Source organism: Crinia signifera, chromosome 3, assembly GCF_055691185.1.
Source record: "Crinia signifera chromosome 3, ASM5569118v1, whole genome shotgun sequence".
NCBI classification, from domain to species: domain Eukaryota; kingdom Metazoa; phylum Chordata; class Amphibia; order Anura; family Myobatrachidae; genus Crinia; species Crinia signifera.
Window position 1 is genome coordinate 187,015,318 of NC_139219.1, and position 27,071 is coordinate 187,042,388.

A 27,071-nucleotide genomic window follows, 5' to 3' on the forward strand; every position below is an offset into this window, starting at 1 on the left:
TTCAGTGCCATTGCTTGTTGCTGAAGAGGAGGGAGAGTACACAGACATCCCCTGGGATCAGGGTGATGACTCTAAGGATTCCTCGGCCTCAGGGGTGGAGGAATTGATTACTGCTGTTAAACAGGCTTTGAACTTGTCTGTGGAGGATAAAACTCCTGCAAAAGGTGTTTTTAAAAGGCAGCGTAAGGAAACTGTTACCTTTCCTGCGGATGAAGGTTTACAGGATTTATTGGAAGGGGCTTGGAAAACGCCCGATAAAAGGCTGCAGATGCCTAAGAGATTTTTAAGTCTATACCCCATGCCTGAGGCTCATGCAGACCTCTGGGAAAAAGTTCCGGTGGTAGATGCTTCTGTGGCACGGCTTTCTAAAGCCACGGTGCTACCTGTCATGGGGGGGGGGGCAGCCTTTAAGGACCCCATAGACAAGAAGCTGGAGGGTAACCTCAAGGCAATATTTGAGGGGGTAGGCTACACTTTACGCCCTCTTATAGCATCAGCCTGGGTCTCTAAGGCCATGATTGTGTGGGCCAATGACCTGTGTACAATTTTACATGCTGATCCATGTGTGTTGCTGCTTGCTGAGAAGCTTAAAGCAGCTGCGGAGTATGTGCTTGAGGCTGAGGAGGAAGCTCTTAAAATGGCTTCCAGAGTTTCCACAGTGTCCGTCAATGCCAGGAGAGTGCTTTGGCTTAAAGCCTGGGAGGTGGATAATGAATAAAAAAAAAGGCCTTAGAGGCATTAGCTTTTAAAGGAAAGCTGTTGTTTGGTTCAGACCTGGAAGAAATTATTAAGCAGGCCACGGGAGGCAAAAGTACCTTCCTGCCGGCTCCTGCAGCTAAGCAGGCCTCAAGGTTTTCTGCTTTTAGGCCGTCCTTTCGGCCCTCCCCTAGAGGGGGGTGCGTCCTTTCGAGGACAGTCTTTTAGGGGAAAGTTTCAGTCCTCCAGGGGCAAGGCCCCAAAGTCAAAGTTTGGTTCCTTTCATAAACCAAACACCAAAGGAGAGGACAAGCCCTCCGCATGACTACCTGAGGAATACCTGAGCGGTGGTCAAGGTGGGGGGGCATCTGAGATGGTTCAGGGCTGCGTGGGCATTGTTGGACCGGGATTCCTGGGTGCTAGACATTGTATCCCAGGGTTACAGAATTTCCTTCAAAGGTCTTCCTCCAAGAAGATTCATTCCTACACCACTGCCAAAGGAGTCGCAGCTCCGTGTTGCTCTTTTGGCGGCGGCTCAATCTCTCTTAGAAAAAGGGGTGGTTATCCCGGTCCCTCGAGCGGAGTGGAAGAAAGGCTTTTATTCCACTCTGTTTTTGGTGCCCAAGCCAGACGGGTCTTTCAGACCAATCTTAAATCTAAAGTCCTTGAATCTCCATCTGTGGGTAGACCATTTCAAGATGGAATCTCTACGGTCTGTGCTGCTACGCCTGGACCAGGGAGAATTTTTGGCGTCCATGGATGTCCAGGACGCATATCTTCATGTGCCAATCCATCCGGAACATCAGGCTCTCTTGAGGTTTGTGATAGGAGACCTGCATTTGCAATTCCAGGTGTTGCCCTCTGATCTGGCCACAGCACCAAGGGTATTCACCAAAATAATGTCCGTAATGGCGGCGGCCCTCCGACTGAGGGGAATCACTGTGATTCTGTATTTGGACGACCTGCTGTTCAAAGCAGAGTTGGCGGAAAAGTTGCAGAGTCACTTGGCAGAAGCCATCAGGTTTTTGCAGGCTCACGGTTAGCTTTTAAATTTACAAAAGTCTCAGTTGGTGCCGTCACAGAGACTCCAGTTCCTGGGAGTTGTCCTGGATACCCATCTACATCGGGTATTCCTACCAGAGACAAAGGCCAGGGACCTGGCCTCCTTGGTGCGGGAGATCGTGGCGTCTCAGAGTCCATCGGTTTGGATGTGTCTAAAACTGTTGGGGAAAATGGTGGCGACTTTTGAGACGCTACAGTTCGCCAGGTTCCACTCTCGGGTGTTCCAGTGGTACATCCTGACATCTTGGTCAGGGAATACTCAGACCATGAAGTCAGAGCACATAGTTTTGTCTCCAGAGACACTGTCTTTTCTGCATTGGTGGATGGAGGTGGATTCCCTTCAGTGGGGTTAGTCTGCAGTCCTGGGACTGGCTGGTAGTAACTACCGACGCCAGTCTCAGGGGCTGGGGGGCAGTGGTTTTGGACCTGCGCCTCCAGGGCTTATGGACTTCGAAGGAGTCTGCCTTGCCGATCAATATCCTGGAACTGCGGGCTGTGTGGAAAGTAATATCTCTGGTGGGAGAAAGATTGCAGGGTCTTCCTTTAAGGATTCAGACCGACAACGCCATGGCTGTGGTGTACCTGAATCATCAGGGAGGCACACGCAGCAAGCTGGCCATGTGGGAGGTTTCCCGGATCTTCTTGTGGGCGGAACAGAATGTTCCAGCGTTGTCAGCGATATTCATCCCGGGGGTGGAGAATATCGAGGCCGATTTCCTGAGCAGGGAAGAGCTGCTAGAAGGGGAATGGAGCCTGAACCCACAGGTGTTTCATCAGATTACACTGAAGTGGGGAACTCCGGAGGTGGACCTGATGGCATCGAGGTTAAATCATCAGGTGCCCAGGTTCTATGCCAGGACAAGAGATCCAAGGGCCGAAGCAGTGGATGCAATGACTATTCCCTGGGAGGGGAATCTGCTTTATGCCTTTCCGCCGTTTCCAATGCTGGCGAGAATATTGAAAAGAATCCAGTCCCAAGGACTTCCGGTGATTCTAGTAGCCCCGGATTGGCCAAGGAGGTCCTGGTACTCGAGGCTTCAGAGATTGTCTGTGGACTCGTGGCGTCTACCTCTGAGGTCAGATCTGTTAAACCAAGGGCCGTTCTTACACATGGATTCAGCTCGGCTAAATTTGACGGCTTGGCTATTGAAACCGCCATCTTGAAGAACAGGGGTTTCTCAGAGGCTGTGGTTAACACCATGGTTACAGCTAGGAAGTCAGTGTATTCAGCAAACTATTATAGGGTCTGGAAGACCTATATTAGGTGGTGTGAAAGGCAAAAGTCGCATACATCGCGGTTTTGACTTTCAAAATTGTTGGAATTTTTGCAGGATGGTTTTTCGTCTGGGTTAAGCCTTCAATCACTCAAGGTACAGATATCGGCCTTGTTGATTTATTTCCAGAAAAGGATAGCTTTGCTACCGGAGGTGCAAACTTTCCTGCAAGGGGTTTCACGATTGAAACCTCCCTACAAGCAACCAGTGGCTCCATGGGATTTATCGCTGTTACTGGAGTGTCTTCAAAAGGCGCCTTTTGAGCCACTGAGGTCGGCTGACCTTAAGTACCTTACATGGAAGCTTGTATTTTTGTTGGCTGTTGCGTCAGCAAAGAGAGTATCAGAGTTGGGAGCGTTGTCATGCAAGTCTCCTTTTCTTATTTTACATGATGACAGGGCTGTTCTTCGAACAGTACCCCAATTTTTGCCAAAAGAAGTTTCTGCTTTTCATCTGAATCAGGAGATAGGTCTGCCTGTGTTTCAACCCCTAGAGGGTTCAAGAAAAAGGGACAAATTGAGGAATTTGGATGTTGTGCGCGCCTTGCGCATTTATGTGGACAGGGTGAAGGGTATCAGGAAGACTGACACTTTGCTAGTCTTGTATGATGTGCACAAGATTGGTTGGCCTGCCTCTAAGCAGACCATTGCTAGGTGGTTGCGTTCTGTTATTGCCTTTGCATATACTAAGGTTGGTAGGCCTGTGCCGGCCAGGATTAATGCGCATACCACCAGGTCGGTCGCCACCTCTTGGGCAGTTCGACATGGGGCCACAGCTGAGCAGGTTTGCAGGGCCGCCACTTGGTCATCTGTTCACACTTTTGCCAAATTCTATAGGTTCCATGAGTTCGCATCATCATTCGGGCGAGCAGTGATGAGAGAGTGTCAAAAAGTCTGATTTTTTTTTTTCTATGAAGGGGCATGCTATTCTTATTCATGTGCTTGCAGCACATGAATATATACAAAAAAATATGTTTTTTTTAAACTTTTTTTTTTTTTTTTTTACACATTCGCTAGCAGGGGGCTGGGACCCACTCATTAATATTCATATATTCACTGCACTCTGGTCCCGATCATTACATATGCCAGAACGGGACCAATGAGTGCAGTGGCTACTATCCCAGGCCCCTGCCAGCTCTCGGGGGGGGGGGGGGGGGTTCCTCTCCCTGTGTCCCTGCCAGCCCTCCTTTACCCCCACAGTGTCCGGTGCAGGCAGGGAGGCTTCTATCTCCCTGCCTGCCCCCGGCTCCCTGCGGTGTTCGCTGGGAGGGGGGGGGGGTAAAATTTGCCGCCAGGGGCAGCGAGACCCTGAGGCGTTGAATAGGGGGTGAGGGAGGGCTGGCAGCGAATGCACCAGCCCTTGGGAACCCTGTGATTGTGCAGCAAATCCAAAACAGGATTCGCTGCACAGGACGAATTAGGGCATTCAATACCTGCCAATGTCTAAATAACCAGTCTGTTTTCCAGCATTTTGGTGCAAATGGTTGGTTGTTATTTGCTCCCACATATCACTAGATGTTTGTTCTCACCAGACAGGTACATATTTAGGGGTGGACCTAGCATTTACATTTATGAAAGTAGTCTTGCTTCTTTATAGCCTGGATAATGGAATTGCTCAATGGCAGCCAGCCGGTTCTGAAAAATATAAACTGTCAACACAACTGCGAAGATCAGGCCGACGTGGATTATTGTAACGAAAGTAAATCAACAGCAAAAAATCTTTTTTTCCTTATCATGCCATAGTAGCCAAAATTCTGTATATCCGAGGGCCTGACTCAAGTCCTAAGGCCAAAAAAGTCATAAAGTGCCATTGTTTGGTCCTGTGTAAAGCTGTGTACACACGGGGGCGATAAGGGCTGAAATCGCTGGAAATATAGTTGCTGGCGACCATATTGCCAGTGATGGGTGTGTGCCCTGGCGATAAATTGCTGGGTGCGTGCTCCCGTTTTCAGCCCCGTTCAGCTGGTTAGCTCTGCGGCACCGCCGGCAAAGGTTCCCTTTCATCAGCGACCATCTCTGGTCGCTGATGAAGAGGAGAAACTGAGCAATATATCTCCCCCCGTGTGTACGGGGCTTATGAATGCCAATCCCAGGATTTAGGGCATTTTTGGCAAGAATTTGAATCTGAGATTGGAGCCTCCAAACAGAAAATTTTGGGATCGAAATGAGCATGTGCATTTCATCCATTTCTGCAGGGCAGTGCTGAGTGATGCAGCAGTGCAGTGTGATGTTGGAGGTCATCCGGCGTAGCCACACACTGGCCAGGCCTGCTTTATAGCAGTTCCTGGCATGGCAGCAGGAGCCCAATCCCTTGATTGAAAAAAATAGCCTGATATTGGGCTCCCTAGCCCTGTATAATCGGCTGCAAATGCCAAGTATTTGACAGTCTGCAACAGTTGGGTTTGTTTTGTGGGAGTGCCAAGGCTAGAGTCTTGGTCTTCTGACATATTTCTTGGCCTCTTACACAGAGCTGAGAGCTGGCCTAGGGGCCTTCGCATCTCATCCATGCCAATTCACCTTAACCAATGGTGTGATCTGATGCTGCATTTTTGGGAGCAGCACTGGCATACACACACATGCAGGAAGGGTCTACTTCTACCAGACTACAGATGCAGTAACAGCAGCACTGCTGCTCATATAACTCCAAACGGGATGCAGTTAAAATCCCGGCGGTCGGGATCCCGGCATTCAGAATCCCGACCGCCGAAATCCCGACACATTCTCCCTCCGTGGGTGTCCACGACACCCCTGGAGGGAGAATAAATTAGTGTGCCTAGTGTAGCGAGCCACCGGGCCCGCTGCGTGGCGAGCGCAGCGAGCCTGCAAGGGGGGTCGATCCACGTCCCCCCCTTGTTGGGATTTTGGCTGTCGGGATTCCCACTATCCACGTCGGCGTGGAGTTGAGAATAGAAAGTGTGGCGAGCCCGAAGCATGGCGAGCGCAGCGGACACCTGTGAAGCCCGCGAGGGGACACGTATACCTGTGAAGGTATCCGTGTCCGCTCGCCACGCTTCGGGCTCGCCACACTTTCTATTCTCAACTCCACACCGACATGGATAGTGGGGGTATGAAAAGGTCGTAGAACGCGTACTGCCGCCGTTCGCCACGCTTCGGGTTCGCGTTGATAGTGGGGGTGGTACAGCCTCAAAAATGACATTTGGGGGCCATTGAACATGTTTGATACTAAATGCAATGCATTTGGATGCATTTCTGTTAAAAATCGCATGCGATTTTTTCCTATACGATGGTCATCGTGGGAGCCGTGATTGTACACAAGTACCGTAATTCACTTCATATAATCTATATGAGCTTATTTTTCTTTATTCATTTTGTCACCCAAAAAATGTATTGGAGCTTGATGACTGTAACCGGCTCAGTAATCTGCGTTCCAGACATACTGTACAGCTCTGTATTTCCTTGAACAGCTTCAGCGTGGAAGAGTAAGGGAACCCTCTTGTTCTGTGGATTAACAAATTTGCCTCTAGTAAATCCTTTGAAACAAATGTATCCAACAAGCACAACTAAAAATATGTGGCCAAAATCTGGGTCTGATCCCTTAACATGCAACACTCCCATGAACCACAGCGGAAGCTATGTTTTGGCAAACAGAGTAATCATATTGTACTTACCTAAGTCAGTCCCTCTTGGGACTTAAATGATTTAAAATGTCATTATTTGCTCATATACACATTCTTTAGTCAGGATAGGATTATAAAGCTGTAGCCATGCCAGGACTGTATTTGGACACCCAAGATTTTCCATTTTCCTTTTCATTGGACATGTATTCTCTAATGTAGGGGTAGGCAACCTGTTGCTTGCCAGCTGCTGTGGAACTACATATTTCAGCATGCCCTATCATCGAAACTGGGTTGTGTAGTTTAACAGTAGCCAACGGTTGCCTACCCCAGCTGTAATGTAATAGTGATGCTATGGCTATAGTAGCCTCACTTCTAGATTCTAAACACCATTCTCAATGAGTATGCTTCAGCAGTGGGTGTGGATTGTTATGTCCATTCAATAAATCAACCACTATTGGTCAACAGGTTGACACATCAAAAGAGCGATAGGAAAAAAGGTTGTGAATTTAATGGGAGTGCCTCGCTGCACTGTTATATTCTCCCTCTGTGCTCATTGGGATGGGAAAGTAAGAGCTTCGGTTTTAACAACAACAAAAAAAATAGTATAGTATGTCAACCAATAGTTGTTGCCCTAATATCTCAGCAGTTTGGGCCTATAACAGCAGCAAGACCCATACTATCTGAGGTCTCAAGCTGGCCTATGTGCAGACCGTTAATTAAAAAAGAAAAATAAACTCTGGTGGGGTGTACTCTTAATCCCCAAAATGAAGTTGCTCAGTTAATATAATTGAGCAACTTCATTTTGGGGATTAAGAGTGCACCCCACCAGAGTTTATTTTCTTCTTTTTAATTATATGTGTTATAACTCGGGGGTGCACCACTGACCATCACACATACAACGCAATAACCAATGGTTCAGGTTGGGATGTGATGCTAATATTGCATTAATTCTGTCAATAATAGTCAGTTATGTACCCCAATATTTCCCATTAATAGTAACCCTTTCTAATTAATATTAATTCCGCCTGATTACTTAGTGCAGCTTCCCCCAAACAAACTCCTTTTAGCTATATGCAGACCGAGTTGGCAGTATCATCATGCATACACAAAGGAAGACCATGCATCTGCTTCACTACTGTAGCAACTAGCATCGCCGGGAACACACTCATGCTTCATGTGGAATATCTTGTGGAAACATTATATTGCAGTGAAGTCAAGAAAATACACCAGGTAAAGGATAGGACACTTACTGGGGTGTTTCTTCCCCCACCAACAAGGCAGTTATCCTTTTAATCAAGGCTACCATGGTCTGCTTCTATGAATCAAAAACTGATAAAAATCTTTATTTATTGTCCACCTACAGTTTAACACAGAATTCACTTACTTAGGACAAAAAAGTGCATATCAAAGCAATTCAAGCATTTGATTTTTAAATTCTAAATTACGTTCTTTAAAAAAACAAAAAACACCCATTCCTTTAAAGGTCCTGTGCTATCAAGTAGAGGCCTTTAACTAGCTACATGCAATTCATTTACTGCAGAAGCCCTAAAGGCCCCCATACATTAGTCCGACTTGTCCTAGGGACAAGTAGGACTCGATTTCCCCTGCAGCTCCCCAGGAGGGGACACACGATTAGGCACTTGATATGCCAAATTTTGCATATGATAAATCGCATGAGACAGCCGGGCTTGATGTAGGACGCACTGGGACACTCTGCTGTGGCTCAGCTTCTGTGTTTGAGAACGTCACAGATGCCCCCAAATATTCCGGTTTTCAGAATATTTCAGATGGAATAATGTATATGGGAGACTCAACCAGCAGTTTTGTGTTGTTCAGCAGGAATTTTCAGTGTGAAACCAGAAAATCCAGAATGTGAATACAGAAAGTCTGGTGCTAGAGGTGCTGCTCTGAATGTGTCTGTACTATTGCCCAGTGGTGTTGGCGTTACTCAGAAACTCTCCACCGGGTCTCACTCATGGTATGCAGCGTCCCGGCACTTTATTACTCTATATCAGTGGTTCCCAAACTTTTTTGAATCACTGCACCCTAGAGTATCAGAATATTTGTCAGGGCACCCCATAGCCAAAAGTTTGTTACCAAAAAAAAAAAAATTGTAAATAAGTTGTGCTTAACTGTCATGCTTAGGTTCTGTTACAGTATGTGGTGAAGGAAATGATTCACTTCTGTTTATCCACATATGTTATATTATCATTGAAAACCACAAGCACTGATTTTGCCTATTGGAATTGGTTCTGGACCACCAACCTGAGGCACCCCTGCAAGTTCTCCGAGGCACCCCAGGGAGCCACGGCACACAGTTTGGGAACCACTGCTCTAAATAATTAGATTAACTGGAATGCAGTTTGGGCACCACTCTGTACATTATGCATATTCAACAATTGCTATTACTTGCTCCTATGAGTACTATATATTTTTTGGCCAATGTCTTCCAATACAGCTATGTTTGGTTTTTTTTTTTTTGCTACAACAGAAACAGAAAGCTGTGCTTGAGCATTTGCTTATGCATACCTTAATTTTATAAATCATATTGGAGGACTGCGCATGTAAATGATTAGTTCACCCACCAGAGTACTTAGTTAGACTAGACACTGCATTTCCACCAAATATATAAAAATATGCCAGTAGCTATGTGCTCTGTGAGAAGTATTTTACCATTAGCTGAACTTTTCAGATTAAGATACAAGATTGTAAAAGCTGTCTAGAATCATTTCCATCTAAAAAGACAAAGGGCCAGATTCTATAAGCTTCAAAAGTGATAAAATGGAGAGTGATAAACAGCCAGCCAATCAGCTCCTGCCTGACATTTTTCAAACACAGTATGTGGCATGGCAGGTAGGAGCTGATTGGCTGGCTGTTTATCACTCTCCATTTTATCACTTTTGAAGCTTATAGAATCTGGCCCAAACAAAAAATAAAAAAAATTCTTTATACAAAGCTTACACCCTTTATTTGCAGAGCTAAAATAAGTATGCTTATTCATCTAGAAATGTTGAATATTTTAATATATACAGGTTATGTCACACAAAAAAAAAACAGGTTTTCAAATGGACCATTTCAGAATGAAATTTGATTCAAGAAATGCTGTCATGGATGTTCTGAAAACCCCCAAATCTAAGGCAAAGTACACTGGTTTTAAACTTTTTTTTTTTGTTGGTTTGCTTTTCACCTTTTATTGCATTTGCAGCTCACCCAATTGAGCTACAGTTGGTCTAGTTCTGATTTTAAACCTATTATGGCTTTCATATGATAGAAGAGCACTGTTTCTCTTAAAAACATTGAAAAATCTCAAATTTTTCATATGGTCAATTTTATGTAGATAGCACTATCTTCAACGGGACTCATGCCATACTACAAACAAAAACAATGCACAGAATATTTAATAGACAAGCCATAGTATTTTATAGGAACATTGCTATTTAATGCCATGAAATTACAGGATATAAAAAAAATTAAACAGGATTCCCAAAAAGAATATGGGCCAGATGTATAAAGCTTCAAAATGTGATAAAATGGAGCAACAACCAACCAGCTGGGTTTGAAACATTACATGTTGGAGCTGGTTGTTTATCACTCCATTTTATCACATTTTGGAGCTCGATACACCTGGGAGATGGGCTGCTAGATCACTCAGCAATGTGTGTGTGCTGAGTGATCGGTCAGGGCCTGCGTCACCTTGCACCGGCGATTATAGATTTATCCTGCATGCTGGATATAAATCGCCAGGCAATAGCGACGCACATCGCTATGGCCCCATACACACGGAGCAATGTATGGGGCATTCTTAGTAATCTAGTGTGATCACTGAGAAAATGCCCCTAAATTGCAATGTGTGTAGGCACCATAAGTGTGGTAAAGAGATTCAAATGGTACATTTTAAAATATAGCTTTGAAAATGTTAAGTTTTAAATTTCAGTTTTATTGCTACATACTGCAGTGTTATAGATCATATGAAAGCAAATGGTTAAGGGGAAAAAAAAGCGCAGCTTTAAAAACAGGCTTAGATCTTCAAAACCAATTTCCTTATCAGCCTACATTTGGGGCGTTTTCTTACTCCCACGGCAGCATTTATTACAATCTGAAACCTGTGCTGATTTGGTGTGGAACCACCTTTACGTTCTGTCTATACTTGTAGAAATGTTGTTTGCGACTCCAGTCCCATAACTATGGTTATGGGGTGAAAGAGTATACATTCCTAAACACTTTTACATGTATACATTTGCACCATGCCACCAGTCACTGTTGAGATGGTTCATTATAAACCTACAATCCCACAAATGAGAAAAAAAAAAAAAAAAAAGCACAAAATGAAGTTTTGTACATTTTTATTTTCCAACTAAATTCCAGTACTACAAGGCAGTTAAACAATGATAGACGAAAAAAAAAATTGCATTAAACATTTGTTAAAGACTGATAGAATAAATAAAAACTACAAAACAAGTAATCATAAATCCGCTTTCACCTTCCCCACAAAAGTCCTTTAAAATACACATGCCCTATTTTCCCTCAGATCTGATGAATGTCACTTGAAAATTGTCCCATGGAGTTTTCCGCCATACTGACGGTGAGTACTGTTTTGTAGTGCACTGTTAAAACCTCATTGGAGTTCTGTCAAAAAGACGACCAACGGGATTTTATAACACAACTAGTACAGGGCACGTTCTTAAACATCAGCTTTAATCCATTTTAAAACATTAACAAAAGCAGCCAGATTTCAATGATACAGCAAATGAGGCCACTGGTATAGTAATACAGGTAGCATAGATCCACATCCAGGTGGCACTGACACCAGGGAGCACTCCAAGACCAGTTGCTGCATAAGAGTGGTTGCCACTGACAAAAGCTTGAAATAAGCTGTGTTCACAAGGAAGGGGAATATGGCATTGCCACAATTTTAACTAGGACATCTTGCAGCAATAGGGGGAGAACAGCCAAAAGGAAGGCAAGGAACAATTCATGAAACATCTGCAAGGGAGACAAGAAATATAGGTAAATGTTAGTTGAAACATGAAATAAAACAGAATACCATTCAAACCAGTCCATTTTCAAAGGGAAATCTAGTTAAATATTAGGATTTTGTTAGTGTCATGTACCAGCTTACATATGAGACATGCAAATTATAGGTCACCGAAAGCAGACCCCAATCCAATTTCCATTCCAGGAGTGGATTCAAATAATAACCGTCAGCCAGCCACTAGAGGGTGCCCAACAGATGTATTCAAATGTAGTTCCACTCAGACACGCATGGCTACAGGTACCATCATTACAGCTCACGACCCCCCCACCCTGGGGCAGTGAGCTGAAATGTGTGAAATCACATGTTTGAGCATGCAAACTGGATTTTGTGCATTGCGCCCATAAGTTTGGGTGGGTTTAGATGCTATGTGCAGCTAAACTAGTCCTCAATTGGTGCAATTTGCTCAATAGAAACAGCCACATGAATATAGCCACAGAATCACCCATTACTTTAGACGGACTATCGGGCACAATGAATGATTTGAATCCACCCCAAAAGATTAGAACTTATTTTTAAAGCGCACACATTCCGCAGCACTTTACAGAGCGAATATTTGTTCCTGACCTTGTGTAGTTTAAAATCTATGTACAGTATATATATATATATACATCCGGTGGGGGCTGGGGATGGTCGCATGCTTGCGAGCTCCTGTCCACCGGAGCCTCCATCCTCGGCCCCCGGAGAAAGAGCCCCGTGGACGGCGGGTGGACGATGGGTGGACGATGGGGAGAGGGCAGGGAAGAAGCCCCCCCCCGCCCGGGAGAGGGCACCGCCGCAGCACCCGCACCGCAGAGACGCTGACGAACGGAAGGGACGTGAGTCAGCCCAGCCCCCGGCGCACAGCAGTCGGCCACGAGATCACCGCCACGGCCCCCGCAATTGAGGAGACGGAAGCGGCGAGGAGGAGGGGGACCCGGCCCGGCTCTGGACGGCTGCACGTGTCAGCTCAGTCCCCCGGCGCCCAGAACGCAGCACAAGACCCGGCCGCAGGAGCACAGCTCGCTCCCCCCCCCCCCCCCTCCCCCATCGGCACCATCATCAGCCATCACAGTCGGCCACAAGGACACCGCACTGTGGAGACGGAAGCGGTGAGAAGGAGGGGGACCCGGCCCGGCTCTGGACGGCTGCACGTGCCAGCTCAGCCCCCAGCGTCCAGAATGCGGCACAGGACCCGGACACAGCTCGCCCCCCCCCCCCATCGGCATCGGGCGGCGTTACCCACCAAATGCTGCGGCACCGCACCCACCTATGTTACGTAGAAGTGGAGGGGGATCATACCATCGGAGGCAGCGGCACGAAACTCAGCCCAGGGAGGGCTCAACTCCAGCCCCAGGCCTCACTATCTCTCCCCAGGCCCAGTGACTCTCTCTGCCCCCCCCCCCCCAAACTCCCCCACACCACTCCATCCCCCACGCTGGCTTCTCCTTCAGGAAGATGGCGCCGCAAATGGCTGCCAAGGAACTGTGCATCTCAGCTATGTAACCCCCTCTGTGTTACCTGCCTGGCTGGTGCAGCGACCAGTGGCGCCGCGGATGGCTGCCTAGGCGCTGTGCTGCTCGGCGGGTAGGTTTTTCCATGTGTTCCCTGTATGACAAACTGTTCTGTCCGTGCTTATATTGTCACCCACCGACTGCTGCATCGACCAGTGGCGCCGCTGATGGCTGCCTAGGCGATGTGCTGCTTGGCGGGTATGTGTTCCCTGTTGATAAATTGTACTGTCCCTGCTCATACTGTCACCTACCGACTGCTGCAACGACCAGTGGCGCCGCTGATGGCTGCCTAGGCGCTGCGCAGCTCGGCGGGCATGTGTTCCCCTACATGTAATGTGTAATGTCCTCAATGTAATGTATGCAATGTCCTCTCTCTCCCCTCCCCCCCCCCCACCCCCCCCATCCCTGCTTGATGATGCACTGTAAAATCCGCAAAAAATTCCTAGTGTGCGCAAGCACACATGGCCAATAAAGTTGATTCTGATTCTGATACACATACACATACATATATACATTCACTAGTTAATTTGTCAGATGCTAATTAACTTATATATTTGAAAAGTACCTGGAGAAAACATATGAAAGCTCAGAGAGAATATACAAACTCCACATTTGTAGTTTTTGAACATTTGTGATCTGTGGCCACTTTTACTCAATGGACAGCCATAACCTATTCCCATTTGTTGCTGGAACAAAACCTATAAAATGCAGTTCATAAAAAGGGGTATATTCAATGCTTTTTAACGAGCAGTGCCGATAACTCACTGGTCGGTACTAAACGGACCCCCTTGCACTCGCTATTTCCAGCTAGGTGGAAACAGAGTGGGGTAGACAAAACAGCGAGGCTTGTGGCTACATGCAGCGAACCTTGCCATTCAGAGGAATCCCCACCCCCACCCCCCCCCCCGATGGCGAGGAGTCCACCCGAACGTTGAATAGGGCGAGCGGCCAAAGCAAGCTACCCTCGCTGCCGACACCCCCTCGCCGGCATTATGGAATACCCCCCCCACAGCATGCGATCCAAACTATTTTATTTTTATAATATACTTACAGCTAGCAGGCTGTTCTCCATATCGTCGCATAATCTGATCATGCGTGAACTTCACAAAAGCATCATATTGTTCTTCAGGGAAAAAAAATAATAAATTAGAAACCAGTTATTAATGGATGGAAATTAATAGTCCAAATGGATATATTGTATGTAAGTGTGTATATATATCCTAGCTGTAGCAGCTCAAGATATCAGTTCAGTTAGATGTGTGTGACCGTAAACTTGCAGCATAAAGCTTGCACACTATACACGATAGGCAGCAAAGAAATGTAAGATTCAAATAGAAATAGCACTGACACGGTTACACAATATTACTGATAACCCTTTGTATTACAGTATGTGCATTATTTTTAATGTCTGTAAAGCGCCTTGAGTCCTGTTGGAGAAAGTGTGCTATATAAATAAAAACTGACTACAAAAAAAGGGACATGGGAGAAGTGAATGAGAAAGTGGGCAGGTCATCCTGAACAGCACAAAAATGGCAATCTATACAGCAGGTACTGAAGGTGCCAAATGGCGGTTTAACAAATTATTATTAGTGGTGGAAAAATAAAGAGTCAAGTGTTTTTCAGCAAATTAAAGTATTTACAGTGGGGTACAAAAATATTATTTTCTCATTTTATTTATACAAATATATGATAACAAACTTAGCTCCTATCTGCAAGTTTAAGGTGTCCCCCAAAATTTTATTCTTGGCCCTCTCCTTCTCTATCTATACGTCCTCTCTGGGTGAGCTCATTTGCTCACTCGACTTCCACTATCACATCTATGCTGATAACACTGAAATCTACCGCTCCTTTCCTGATTACTCTATCCTCACTCATATCTCCAACTGTCTCTCTGCTGTCTACTCTTGGATGACCCAGCTCTTTTTTAGACTTAAAATATCAAGGACTAAGCTGACACCTTCCCACCCTCCTGCATAAAACCTGACCATCGCTCATCCTAACCTGTTTATGCTCACTTCTTCCCCTTCTGTGTCACCCCTGTCTGTCTATCCCTCCCCTTTAGAATGTAAGCTCTCACGAGCAGGGCCCTCTCTCCTCATGTGCCTTTCTTAGAAAATATAAACCTCTGCCACCCTGATGATTGCTTCAGTGTCCTGTTCCCTGATGCAACTATCCGTATTAACCATGTACTTGTCCATAACGGGTCTTGTGCTGTAATTAGTTATATGTTTTTGCTCATAACTATGCTTCGTAAAGCGCTGCGCAATATGTATGCGCTATATAAGAAACTGTTAATAAATAAAAAACAACAGCCCATCTCCCCAAAAAATGAAGCCTTTTCACCTGAAGACTTACTTAGGAAAAAAATAAATACTGTATTGATATTTTTACATTAAAATATTGTCGTCGCCCCCCCCCCCCCCCCCCCCTTCAGTTTGACTAGCCCAGAGGGCACACTAAGAAAGAAAAATTCTAATTAATACACAGGCGTGAACAAGGTTGCCTGAAAAAGTGGTTCACAAATTGGAATGGATTTCCAAATTACTCTGCAGCAAGAATGGCACACATGACCCTATTTATCCTAACTGAATCCATTGTAATGTGTAAACTCAAGTATGGATACTATACAACTGCATAATAAAAATAAAATAGTTGCCACTATCCTTGTTGAAGTTATATATTCATGGAATGGAGCCTATGAAATCACTTGGATCAAGTGACACAATAGGAGTCTAGGTTATGTCACCAATGTCTATTCAAGGGATAGTCCACAAAATGGTTACCTCTTCTGATTGATGCACTTTTTAAATCAATGTAATGAGGACTTAAACTTATTTTTGACCATTTAATGTACTGTACACATGCTCTTAGGTGGTAATAAAGGTTTTAAAGGAACAATTACTACATAAAATACCACTAAAATTAGTATTAATTAGTAAGAATTTTTCACACCAGTCGCAACTAAAGTGGTGCAAAGAGGAATTCAATTCTATCTTTCCCAATTGTTGAAGCAACTGTTTCTTAACCAGCCCCGTTTACTCAGTAGATGTTACCAGAGGAAGCAGGACAAGAGAATGGACATTTCTCAGTCAACTCAGTGTGCTCCTTGTAATATGCAGAATGCCAATATGTCTGTGTCCTCTGCCTGCTGTATGCACAGTGCTCTGGCCTCTGAGATCAGCAGGATAAGATCTTTCCAGTCCCTATTACTTCATTAAGACCTACTGGTTTTGGGTGGCAATTATACCAAAGTGGCCATGTGTGATCACATCTACCTTTCACTTTATCAAAAAGTAAATCATTTTTATGCCCTCCCCCCCCCCCCCCCCAAAAAATACTTTTTTTATTTAATTAAAAGAGAAGTTGGTACACTACTTTGTTCTACAATGAAGTCTTTCAGGCCATAGGAATCTAATCAAAATGGCATATCAAACCATGGTTAGGTTTCAAGCCACAGGTAAAAGAATCCATTGACTAGTATATGCCATTCATTCATATAGGTCCTTAACACTAATAATCATAAAATACATTTTACATAGTTCCCACATACACATGTATGCAAGAGTAATCAAAACTAAGCGCGTAGCAGTTTCCTCTTACATGTCACATATAAAGGATGGCATTACATCACATACCTGCCAGTTTTGTGGTCAAAATTTCTTCATATTCTTCACGAACTTTATCTTCTCGCTCTTTCAGAAGACGTTCACATATCATTCCGACTTGTCTCAGAGTAAACAGTGGCTGTTCCTTCCGCAATGGAGAAGCTGAAGATGTTCCTTTGATAGATTAACTTTAGTTAATGTGCGTAAGAGTTTACATAACGTGCTACAATACATATGCATTATCCACGGAAATAGATTTGGGAACAAATCTCTTGCAGAAAGTGTTGCTTCCAGTGGATATAAAGCATATATACTCTTTAGCATTGTCACATTTCTCTGAAGGCATGGAACTAAAGTGAATTTACAGTACTAGAAAAACATAACTGCAATCAACCGTTTTTTGTTAGTAATTACTAACAAAGACTATTTCATAACATTGACCTCTTTTGTACAGAAACTTTAGAACACTTCTATTCCAAGGACACAATTAAACAGTGCACACAATCACCAGAGGAAGGATGTGGGAAAAGTTAATATTCCTCAAACTCCATGGGTCACTTCTTCATTTATGGCTCAGTAGAACAATTAAAGAAGATGGCCTGGATCATACTTCCTATGGGGTACTATTGGCCAGAGCACATTCTGTAGTTATTATAAAATGACTTCTATAAGAATGTTTTGTAAATGCTGCTGTATCCTCAATCTATAGATCTTCTATGCAGGGGCTATTAATGGACTGTGGCTATTACCTTCCATTCAATTATGAGCAATATGACAATGAAGTATACATGGAACTGTTGATTAAATGCTGTAAATAAGTGCCAGAACAGTGATGAGCAGAACACAAATAAGCAGTTTTCAGCCTAATCTATCCTCACCATTGTGGGAAAGATAACAGTCTCATGCTTGTGCGTCTAGCCCTCACCAGTAACAGACAATTCCACTCACCAGGTAGAGCTGGCCCAGCAGGCAGGAAATTGTGTGGCTGGCCGTCACTGGAACAGGGTTCGGTCTGCTGAAAGCTGCTTTCTAAATGCCTTCTCTTTTGCATGCGTTTATATTCTTGTTTTATGTTGTGAAGGATTTGTTCTGTAACAAAAAATAAATAAATAAATATGAAGCCCATAAACATTAACTTCTACATTTACTCATGTTGCAAAAAAAAAAAAAAAAAACATACCCAGGAGATTAATATTCATGACACCAACTAGTCCAGTAGGTCATTTTTTTTAATATAAACGTCAAGCAGCTATCCGGAGTAATTTTGATTCTTAATAAGCAGTCCAAGCATTGAAGAAATAAACTAACGAATATATTGCTTCTAGAGCATAAGTGATTAACAATACACTAGATACAAAGTATATAAATTTCAATTTCTTATCATTTAGTTATAGCTACCAATTTTAAAGGGGAAAAGTATGCATGTAAACTTTTAATGGCTTCTACTCTTAAAAATTGATAACGCTGGTCATCTGTGACCAAATCTGTTAGTATTATTGGTACTTGTTTAATTTCACAGGGGCACTTCACAGCAGATCGCATCGTATGCAAATATCGCACGCGATTTGCATACGATTCGCGATGAGATTTAGCACACCCCCACTATCCACGTCAGCCCGAAGCGTGGCGAACGGAAGTGTCCTCCCGACCTGTTCATACCCCCACTACCCATGTCGGCACGGAGTTGATTTTATAAAGTGTGGCGAGCCACCGAGCCCACGCGTAAAACATGCCCGAAGCATGGCAAGCACAGCGAGCCCCGCGAGGGGACATTGATTGATGTGTATTCCGAGGCCCCTCACCACGCTTTGGGCTCGTTTTAAGCGGGGCTCGCTGCCCTCGCCACGCTTCGGGCTTGGTGGCTCGCTGCCCTCACCACACTTTATAAAATCAACTCCACGCCGTGGATAGTGGGGGTATGAACAGGTCGGGGGTATGAACAGGTCGGGAGTATGCGTACTGAGTCCCCTCGTGGGGCACACTGCACTCGCCACGCTTCGGGCTGATGTGGGGGGTGTTAAATCGTAACGCAGATTGAATTGTATGCAAATCGCGTGGGAAGTGCCACCGTGAAACTAAACATGTACCTTTTTTTTTGACTGCCACAGCAAATCTTAAAACAGTGAAACTTCATAGCACACAGCTTTTCCTAAAAATATAGCAGTGCTACACTAGGAGATATATCATATTAACAATTGGCAGACTCAGGATTATGCAAGTCGTTTTTTTAAAGCGGCATCAAGTTTAAAACACACCCTTCCACTAAACCCCAAATCTCTGGTAACTCTAATGCCATTACATTTACCAACAGGGTCTCCAGTTTTCTTTGAATATACATTTCTGCAGTGTGTCTCCTCCTCCCCTTCTCTATAGCATGCAGACGTTTTTGTACTTGCATACATTTGGCATAGGATGTAACTGGGTATGTGACCCAGTCAGAAGAGACCAAAAAGGGGAAGTTTCATAAGTTTGTTAAGCATGTATAGATTTAGGAAGCAGTAAGCAAGCATTGGCTTATCAGTCTGCTAATTATATAAAAAGGTATGTCCAACCCGATATATGAGACATGCATCTTTTTGATGAGACCGCTGCTTTAAGCATTTATTATACCTGGAATGTCACTGACAGTTTGTCTGCCTCCAAATAATCCTGTGGATTTCTATTTTTAGACTTATTTCAAAATATTACATTACCGAAATTACCATAAAACTTTATATACACTTGACCAATTGTACCAAAACTTGTACCACGGAGCACTTGCAGGCTATATAAGGTCAATGTTATTGGCTGCCAGAAGCACTGGTTTTGCAATTATAAAAAAAAAATAAAAAAAAAAAAAAAAAAAATGGACAAATAGAATAGCAACAGCGCCCACCACAAAAACAATCGCTTTGGCAACAGACTGTTTGCACTAGCCTTGTGCAGCGGTTATCCTGCAGCGTTTAATAGAATGTGCTGGGTTTCATTTTGTATACATCTGTCAAGAAACCTTCTCTTGCACAATTCTTGTGCCGACACTTCTTATTTAACTTCCTGCCCAAACTAATGTATAAGCAGACACATTCTAGGTTGGAAACCTTTGTAACATTTAAAGTAGTGAAATAAAGTTTAAAAAAAAGAATACATTTTACGATTGGGAATTAACTATAATTTTCCTCTCATTTCTTTGCACCCCAAGTCTCCCAGGCAAAGTGACATTCCAATGGATGCTGCTTTGTATTTTATTACTTAGTCTCTTCAGGAATTCCCTCCATCTTCGTGCAGGGCATGATAAACCCTGTTTCCAGCATGTGGTCAGATATTGTGACTTTGGTTCTTTCTCACCCTGACCATTCTGTACATCCCATTATTGCCAGTATGTAAAAAGGGCCCTATCTGGGCAGTGGTAAAGCACTACAAGTGCTATAGATGATTTACATTTAACATGGCCTTTCCATCCCCAATTCCATAAGGTTAAAATGTGTTCTACATTATTCATTTGACATGTATGTAGCCACAAATAGACCATTAACTTTGTCCTATTTACTTTTGCTTTAAGGGGTGAATGAATTGTTTAAAGTAGGCTGGAACTTGGAAACGGTTCAGTCCCAAAGCGACCCTGCATTTAGCTCTCAGGCCCCTTCAGCGACCAGTCAATTGCGTGGTAAATCACACTAACAAACAGGCCGCAATTTTTAGAATGACAGCTATTTTGAAAGAAGAGACTCCTTCAAAACAAGGGATTCTCCATCTTTGTAGATGCCCTGCTTTCATTTATTAACAAAAAGAAAAACCTCAAGTCGTCTCGCCTGGAACATGGCTAGGAGACAGTCCCTTGTCAGTCATCCCAACAGGTGGGTAGGGAGAATAGTTATCCGAAGTTCGTGTATATGCAAATTTTTCACATGCTGCTCCCTTCTCTGGAATGCTTTACCTCTACACAACTTCAAACGAACTCTCAAGATCCACTTCTTCCCCAAACCCAACCAGCTCTCAAACACTGTTCCATTCTCACCATCTGCCTCCTCCCATTTAGAAGGTAAGCTTTCATGAACCCTAGTGTCACTCGTGTTTCTCCTACTCACTGTCTTCAATGGCATCAAATACCTTTGGTTTTCTGCCACCCTGATACTTTTTTTCACGGTTGTTTACTGATGCATAAGTATTAAGATACTCTGTACTTGTCCTATAAAGTCTTGAACTTTCACAGTTTTCTTGTTTTGTAATTTATTTTTTTATGTACTCTAATAACCCTGTTGTCTGGGTTTTTACTGCACTTTCATATGCAGCAAAGACCCACCGCCAGGGCTTCGTTGCGGGGGGTTACGCCAGTTCTAGATGGTATAACCCCACAGAAGCCCATGGGTTTCCCTTCACGCCCCCCCCCCCCCACCCCGCCAATCCGCTCTGCCCCCCCGCCTCACCTGTGTCCGGGCAGCCTCCTGCTGTGCTGCCCGGACCAGTGACCTCCTCCTCCCTGCACTGCTTCCGGACGCAGAGAGGAGTAAGAGGAGCCCTGACAGCCGGGTAAGGGTTCATCACCGGCCCTCGCCTTTGTGTTAATAATCACATATGTTAGTGCATATGCAATTAACAATGCGAGTGCCGGCGATGTGCAGCCGGGGTTATTAGAGAATCCCACCCCAAGTCTCATTTTTCTGTGTTTCCATAAATAAGCAGAGGTGACCAGTTCTATTTTTCTGGGCCATTCATTAGTCCAGAGAAAGTAATCATAAAAACCATGAATGGTTGATACTTGAGGATTGGAGTTGAAAACACTTCTGAATCTAACTACATGAGTTAAAAGGAGCAGAAAAGATTGTGAGGAGAGCTGAATATTAATTGAAAGGTTAACATTGTTACATCATTTTAACCAGATCCTACCATACATTTTTTTTTTTCTAATTATGGCTTTAATTAATAGCTAAACCATGGACACAAACAATTTATATACACCAATATTCTGCATGACATCCTCAAGAGGGGAGTGAAAACTAAACACCACCTTTTTCCTTTGCAGACTGAATTTCCACCCTGACCCAAAGAGCCTACACATTAAGTCCTAAGCAACCTTTGAGAAGCTCCTTCCAGTCAAACCCTGTGCATTTAGTTGCATCATTATTTACACACAAACGAAAAGTGACTTGTTAAACCATTAACTGTCAAGAGGAGACCTGACTAATGCAGAAGTAGCAAGGATCAACATGGTTTGTGGGACTGTATTAACATTCCTCATCTAAGAACAAGTTTGAGTATTTGTCATTTCCTTGCAATGCATAATCACATTTTAAATATATGTATCCTGAATGACTAAACTGAACTCTTTTGCACTGTAGATCCTTCTCAACACATAGAATAGGAATGAATGGCTTACTGATAAAGACATGAGCGGTCAATACTGGCAGATGCTTCCATCACTCAACTAATTTCTTTGATCTAAAAATCTCCATCCCCAAATACAATCCATATGACATACATTTGGGGCTGGGGTCTGTCTCAAAGGTGAACAGAAAGTTTGTCGTTTAAGATGCTGAATTTAGCTGACTGGTTGGTACTTTGTGTGTGAAAGCTTTCATAAATATTCCTGAACGGGGATTAGCAGAACCATAAAATGGCAACATAAGCCAATTAAATTCCTTAGCATCAACACTAGGTAGAACATCTGCCACTACAGGTTGAGTATCCCTTAAGTAGTGTACATACGGTGCAATTCATTTTCTATTCAATCAAGATTCAATTGTGATTGAATCGCACAGCGCTGTGTACTCATTGGATTTAGACTAATAATATAGATCTGTACAATATAGCCTCCCATGCACAGTCTATTCTAATATTAGATTTAGATGCCACAGGGCCGGGCATCAAGATTGAATGCATCTTGAACAATGTCGGATTTGATTTTTCTTACATCAGAAAAGGCGAATAGAAAACTAAACCAAATTGAACCGTGTGCACATTATCCAGAAACCTAATATCCAAATTATTCCAATAGCGGAGCCGGCAGGAGGTGAATGGATGCCTTTGTGCTGCTTCAATTCACCTTACAGACAGTGACTGGGGGTACCCCTGCAGCATTCATGGGTGATGAGCTTGACCTTAGTGTCCATCGTCCAAGTGCCGGCCCAGGACCTGCCTCAGCTGACGTCTTCCCTTCCGGCATTATGCCAGGTTCGGACACAGTGTAAAAGGGGTCAAATGCCAGGTCACACTATCTGTAATAATGACTGGGGTAAGCAGTGTTTTGCTACAGCTCACAGGAGCAATATAAATGTCAGGTCACGACTAGCCCTGAAGCCCTAGTTCACACAGATTTCTCCTTAAGGGATGTAGACACAGGCTGTAGCAGGGAGATTTTGACTAAGCGATTTTTGCTTAGTCAAAATCTCCCTGTCACTGCCGGAGATAAGCCGGCGCTATCTCCAGCGGCACCCTGTGTGTACAGCCTAATAGACACTGCAGCGTCTACAAGAATATTCTTGCCCGCAGTATCTATTAGGCCGGCCTATAGCGATGTTGCAGGGTCACGCATCGCTGCCGCCCCCTGTGTATACAGGGACACATTCTAAGCAAATTTAATTATGTAGTCAACATCGCTTGGATGAATCCCCTGTGTACACACAGCTTTACACCTCAGGAGGGTGCAATCAGAAATCAGCAAGTGCAGCCTCTGAGCTAGTCTCAGGAAGCAATACAATTGCCTACAGCTATGAATCAGGCCTTAAGTGTTGGTAAGTTGTTCAGCTCACTGACACTTAAGGCCCGAATCTGCTTTGTAGGCATGGACTTACTCAGGGGGCAATAACTACAGCTGGTGACTGTGTATTCAGAGGAGGAACTGAAATCTCTTCTTCAGATGCCTTCTGCTGCACTAGCAGTATAGTTGCGTGGTACTACTGCACAGATGCTTCCCTGCAGCTGTGCAATGCCTACATCTATGAATTAGTTCCATGAGCTTAATTTACTCAAATTGAATAAGCACTATGAGGGAGATTTACATAAGGTAGATATTTTTGCAACATCTTAGATCTAGGTTTGCATCTAAATAAAAAACTAGTTTTAGGAAAATGGTATGTATATTTTGTTTCAACAACCTCAAACTGCATTCATTGTATGGCCTTAGTAAGTCAATTCAAATACATTTTATGGATCCTTTATCCTACTAATAGGAGTGTACAGAAACAATGGACTGTGCCTGGTAAAGTATTACCAAATTTCTCTGAACAAGTGTACTAACTAAAGGGTAGATTTATTAAGCTCAGTGAAGTGATAATGTGGCTGTTACTTTATCACTGGCCAATCAGAACTTTATCACTGGCCAATCAGAACTTAACTACGAAGTTACAGGCTTGGTTTGAAAAATGATAGGTAGGAGCTGATTGGCCGGTGATAAAAACCAGACACTTGATCACTACACCGAGCTTAATAAATCTACCCCTAAATTACTAAATATGGGCTACCTGGTTTGCATTATACCCATCGGTATGAGGTCTTTTTGGGGCTTCTGTATTAGGCAAAGTTGTCTATGCCGGCCACATAGAAAAAAACCTGCTACGATTAGAACAGCCTAAATAAAAGCCTAAAAGCAATGTATTTAATTTACAGTACACAGAGAAAATCTGCTCAGTGCAGTGAGATAGGCAAGATTAGCTGTTAATGTAGGTAGTTCATTTTGCCCTGATCTTATGTGATTACTTGGAGCCAATGTGTTGGAAACTGTCAGCTTGATGATCTTACAGGATGTTTCTCAGGAGCATTATAACATGTTCCTGCCAATACATGGATAGTATATTACCATGAATATTCACTGTTGTCCAGAAAATGGCCATCTGTGTTTAGTGTGGTCTATTCAGCTGTATGTTCTGTAAGATTTGCATAGGTGACAACATTGTAGATCAGCCCACACTGCCAAAATAAAAGCTAGTCACCCTGTTGGCTATAACATGGAAGTGATACATTCCTTTTGTACATGAAAGTTAAGGGTAAATAGAAGACAAAGTTTTAAGTAACTCTTTAAAAGGAGATACAATTGTAAGTACCAACTTCTAATTACGGCTTTACTAAAATCAGGGCTTTGACTTTCCCCCAGGATTTTTAACATTGTTCTCAGTTTCGATACCCTTTCGCACTGCAGCTTGGACATAGATTATTCCAAGGCTGACCCCTTTCACACAGAACCCGTGCCAGCCCTGAAAAATAGTGTAGTTATCAAAAGTGGACATCACAGGCTGACGAGTCTTGAATCAGCTGTCCTGATACACCAGTCAGCTCCACTGATAACCAGGGGCAATAAACCCAGGTCGCAGCCTCACACACAGCACACAACCTGGGATCGGACCTGGGAAAAACCCTGCTAGCAACCAGGTTTAAGGCCCCGTCGACCTGGGTAGACCCTTTTACAGTGAAAAAAGGACCAAGGACAGCCCTGGATTGTCCCAACAAATTCCTGTCAAATTCTGTCTGAAAGGTAATGCTGTAATTTATCAAACAGTTTGGGGGAAATTTACTAAAGGAAATTTGTAAAAAAATAGGTGTATTTGTATCCAGAAATACACTTATTTTTGACATTTACTATCCCGAAAATACGGCCATTCGTAGTCGTATTGATGTGCTATCAATACGAATGGCCGTATTTTCGGGATAGTAAATGTCAAAAATAAGTGTATTTCTGGGTACAAATACACCTATTTTTTACAAATTTCCTTTAGTAAATTTCCCCCTTTGTCTCCAAGCTCAAATATCCATTTAAATATTTAGTAATATTGGGAGAATATACACACATTCATCTGTCCTCACCACATAATAAGAAACTAAAACAAAGTTCAAATGAGGAAGTGTACAGTATCAACTACAGCACAAAGTGTCAGCAACAATCCCCAGATATATCCATAAAGGTAATGCATTCTGGTCACACTTCTGTAACAAAAATACATACTGATCCTCAAAGAGAAGAGCAATTACGTAGCACACCATGGAACAAAAGCCATTAGATTTGCCCTTCAATGAATACTTCATTGCATTCCTGTAGGGGACCATCCCCCAGTGTGATCAGAAGATACATATGATTGCTTAAGATTAAATACTTTGGAAAAGCAAACTCACAATAGTATCCTCTCAGCAAGATCAGTACTTAAATGAATCTCCACCCAATCAAAAGAAACATTTGCAGCTGGAGAATTATTGCAAGTTATTCAGGATGTGACAGCTGAATACAGCACACACGCACAGCCTAGTACAGATTTGGGCAAGTTTGTAAAGCCATATATGAATCCCTCTCCCCCATCCCTTAGCAATCACACCTCCCACATGAGACTACACATACATATTCCAGCACCGCCATTAGCACACAGTGCAGCTTCCTTGTCCAAAATGTCCCCTTAGCAGCAAATGGTTACTAGCCAGGGTGTGCAGCCGTCTCCCTCCCCCAAGCAGTGTCTGGCAGTCCCATCCCTGGCACACACCTTGCCCATCCTCCCCCCATATAGCCCAGGCTCCCCCATGTCCCCAGCATCACCAGTCCTATGAGGAGCCCACCTGCGGTTAGCCGGGAGGACACCTCCCCGAAGGGTGAGGGCTCCATACGGAGGTATTTCTGTGGGGAGGGTCCGGAGGGGGAGAGAGGGGCGCATCGCCTTCTCTTTGGGGAGGCCGCCGGGCTCAGGAGAGGGTCGAAGTCGATAGTCCTTTTAAGGGTGGCTCCACAGGCCATGTCCGGGCAGAGACGAGCACAGACCCAGAGCGAGGGGCACAGATAAGACAGGGAGGCTCCCCACTGCGGCTCCTCTCCGATTATCCCCGGCCTGTAGCTAGGCGCTGCCTCCTCAGCCTCCCGTCACCTTCCCGTGACAATCCTCCGGCTGCCTGCTCCCCTGGAACACGCCACACCGTTATCAGTTGCAGCCGGGCCGTTGGAAGACGGAGCCGGGGAGGATGGCGAAGGATGGCACGGCCACTCACTGATACACCGAGCTGCGTTACTCTGCGCTGCCGCTGCCTGGGACTGTCTGACTCGTCTGTACTCTCTCCTCAATATGGCGTTATCAACAACGCCACTGATTCATTCTCACTCCGACATGCACCGCTGGCGCAAGGGGGCTTGTGGGAAATGTAGTCAGCGCGATCACTCGAAGTGCAGCGCAAACGGTCAAATGAACGTCATTTCCCGACATGCTCTAGTTCAGGGAAGTCACTTCCGTATTTGAATTTAAATCCCCCTAGTTGTTTTGAAACTTGTGAAGAGAGAGTTGTCATTGGCTGGCTGAAATGCTCGGTGGCCCGGCCGCAGCCGTAGAGGTGTACGAGTGGCGACATACGGCGGGTGTGGGAGGGGGTTGTAGATTTGGGAATGAAATATAA

General features: G+C 44.2%; 1 protein-coding gene across 1 annotated transcript; it reads right to left on the minus strand.

The window, feature by feature from the left end:
• Positions 1-10,935: 10,935 nt before the first annotated feature.
• Positions 10,936-26,842, minus strand: AKIRIN2 (akirin 2). The gene is made up of 5 exons (XM_083177109.1): positions 26,250-26,842; positions 17,688-17,828; positions 16,770-16,913; positions 14,186-14,257; positions 10,936-11,592 (listed from the first exon to the last, which is right to left on the minus strand). Exons 1-5 carry the CDS (start codon positions 26,422-26,424, stop codon positions 11,582-11,584), a joined length of 543 nt encoding a protein of 180 aa, XP_083033235.1. The 5' UTR covers positions 26,425-26,842; the 3' UTR covers positions 10,936-11,581.
• Between the last annotated feature and the right edge of the window lie 229 nt (positions 26,843-27,071).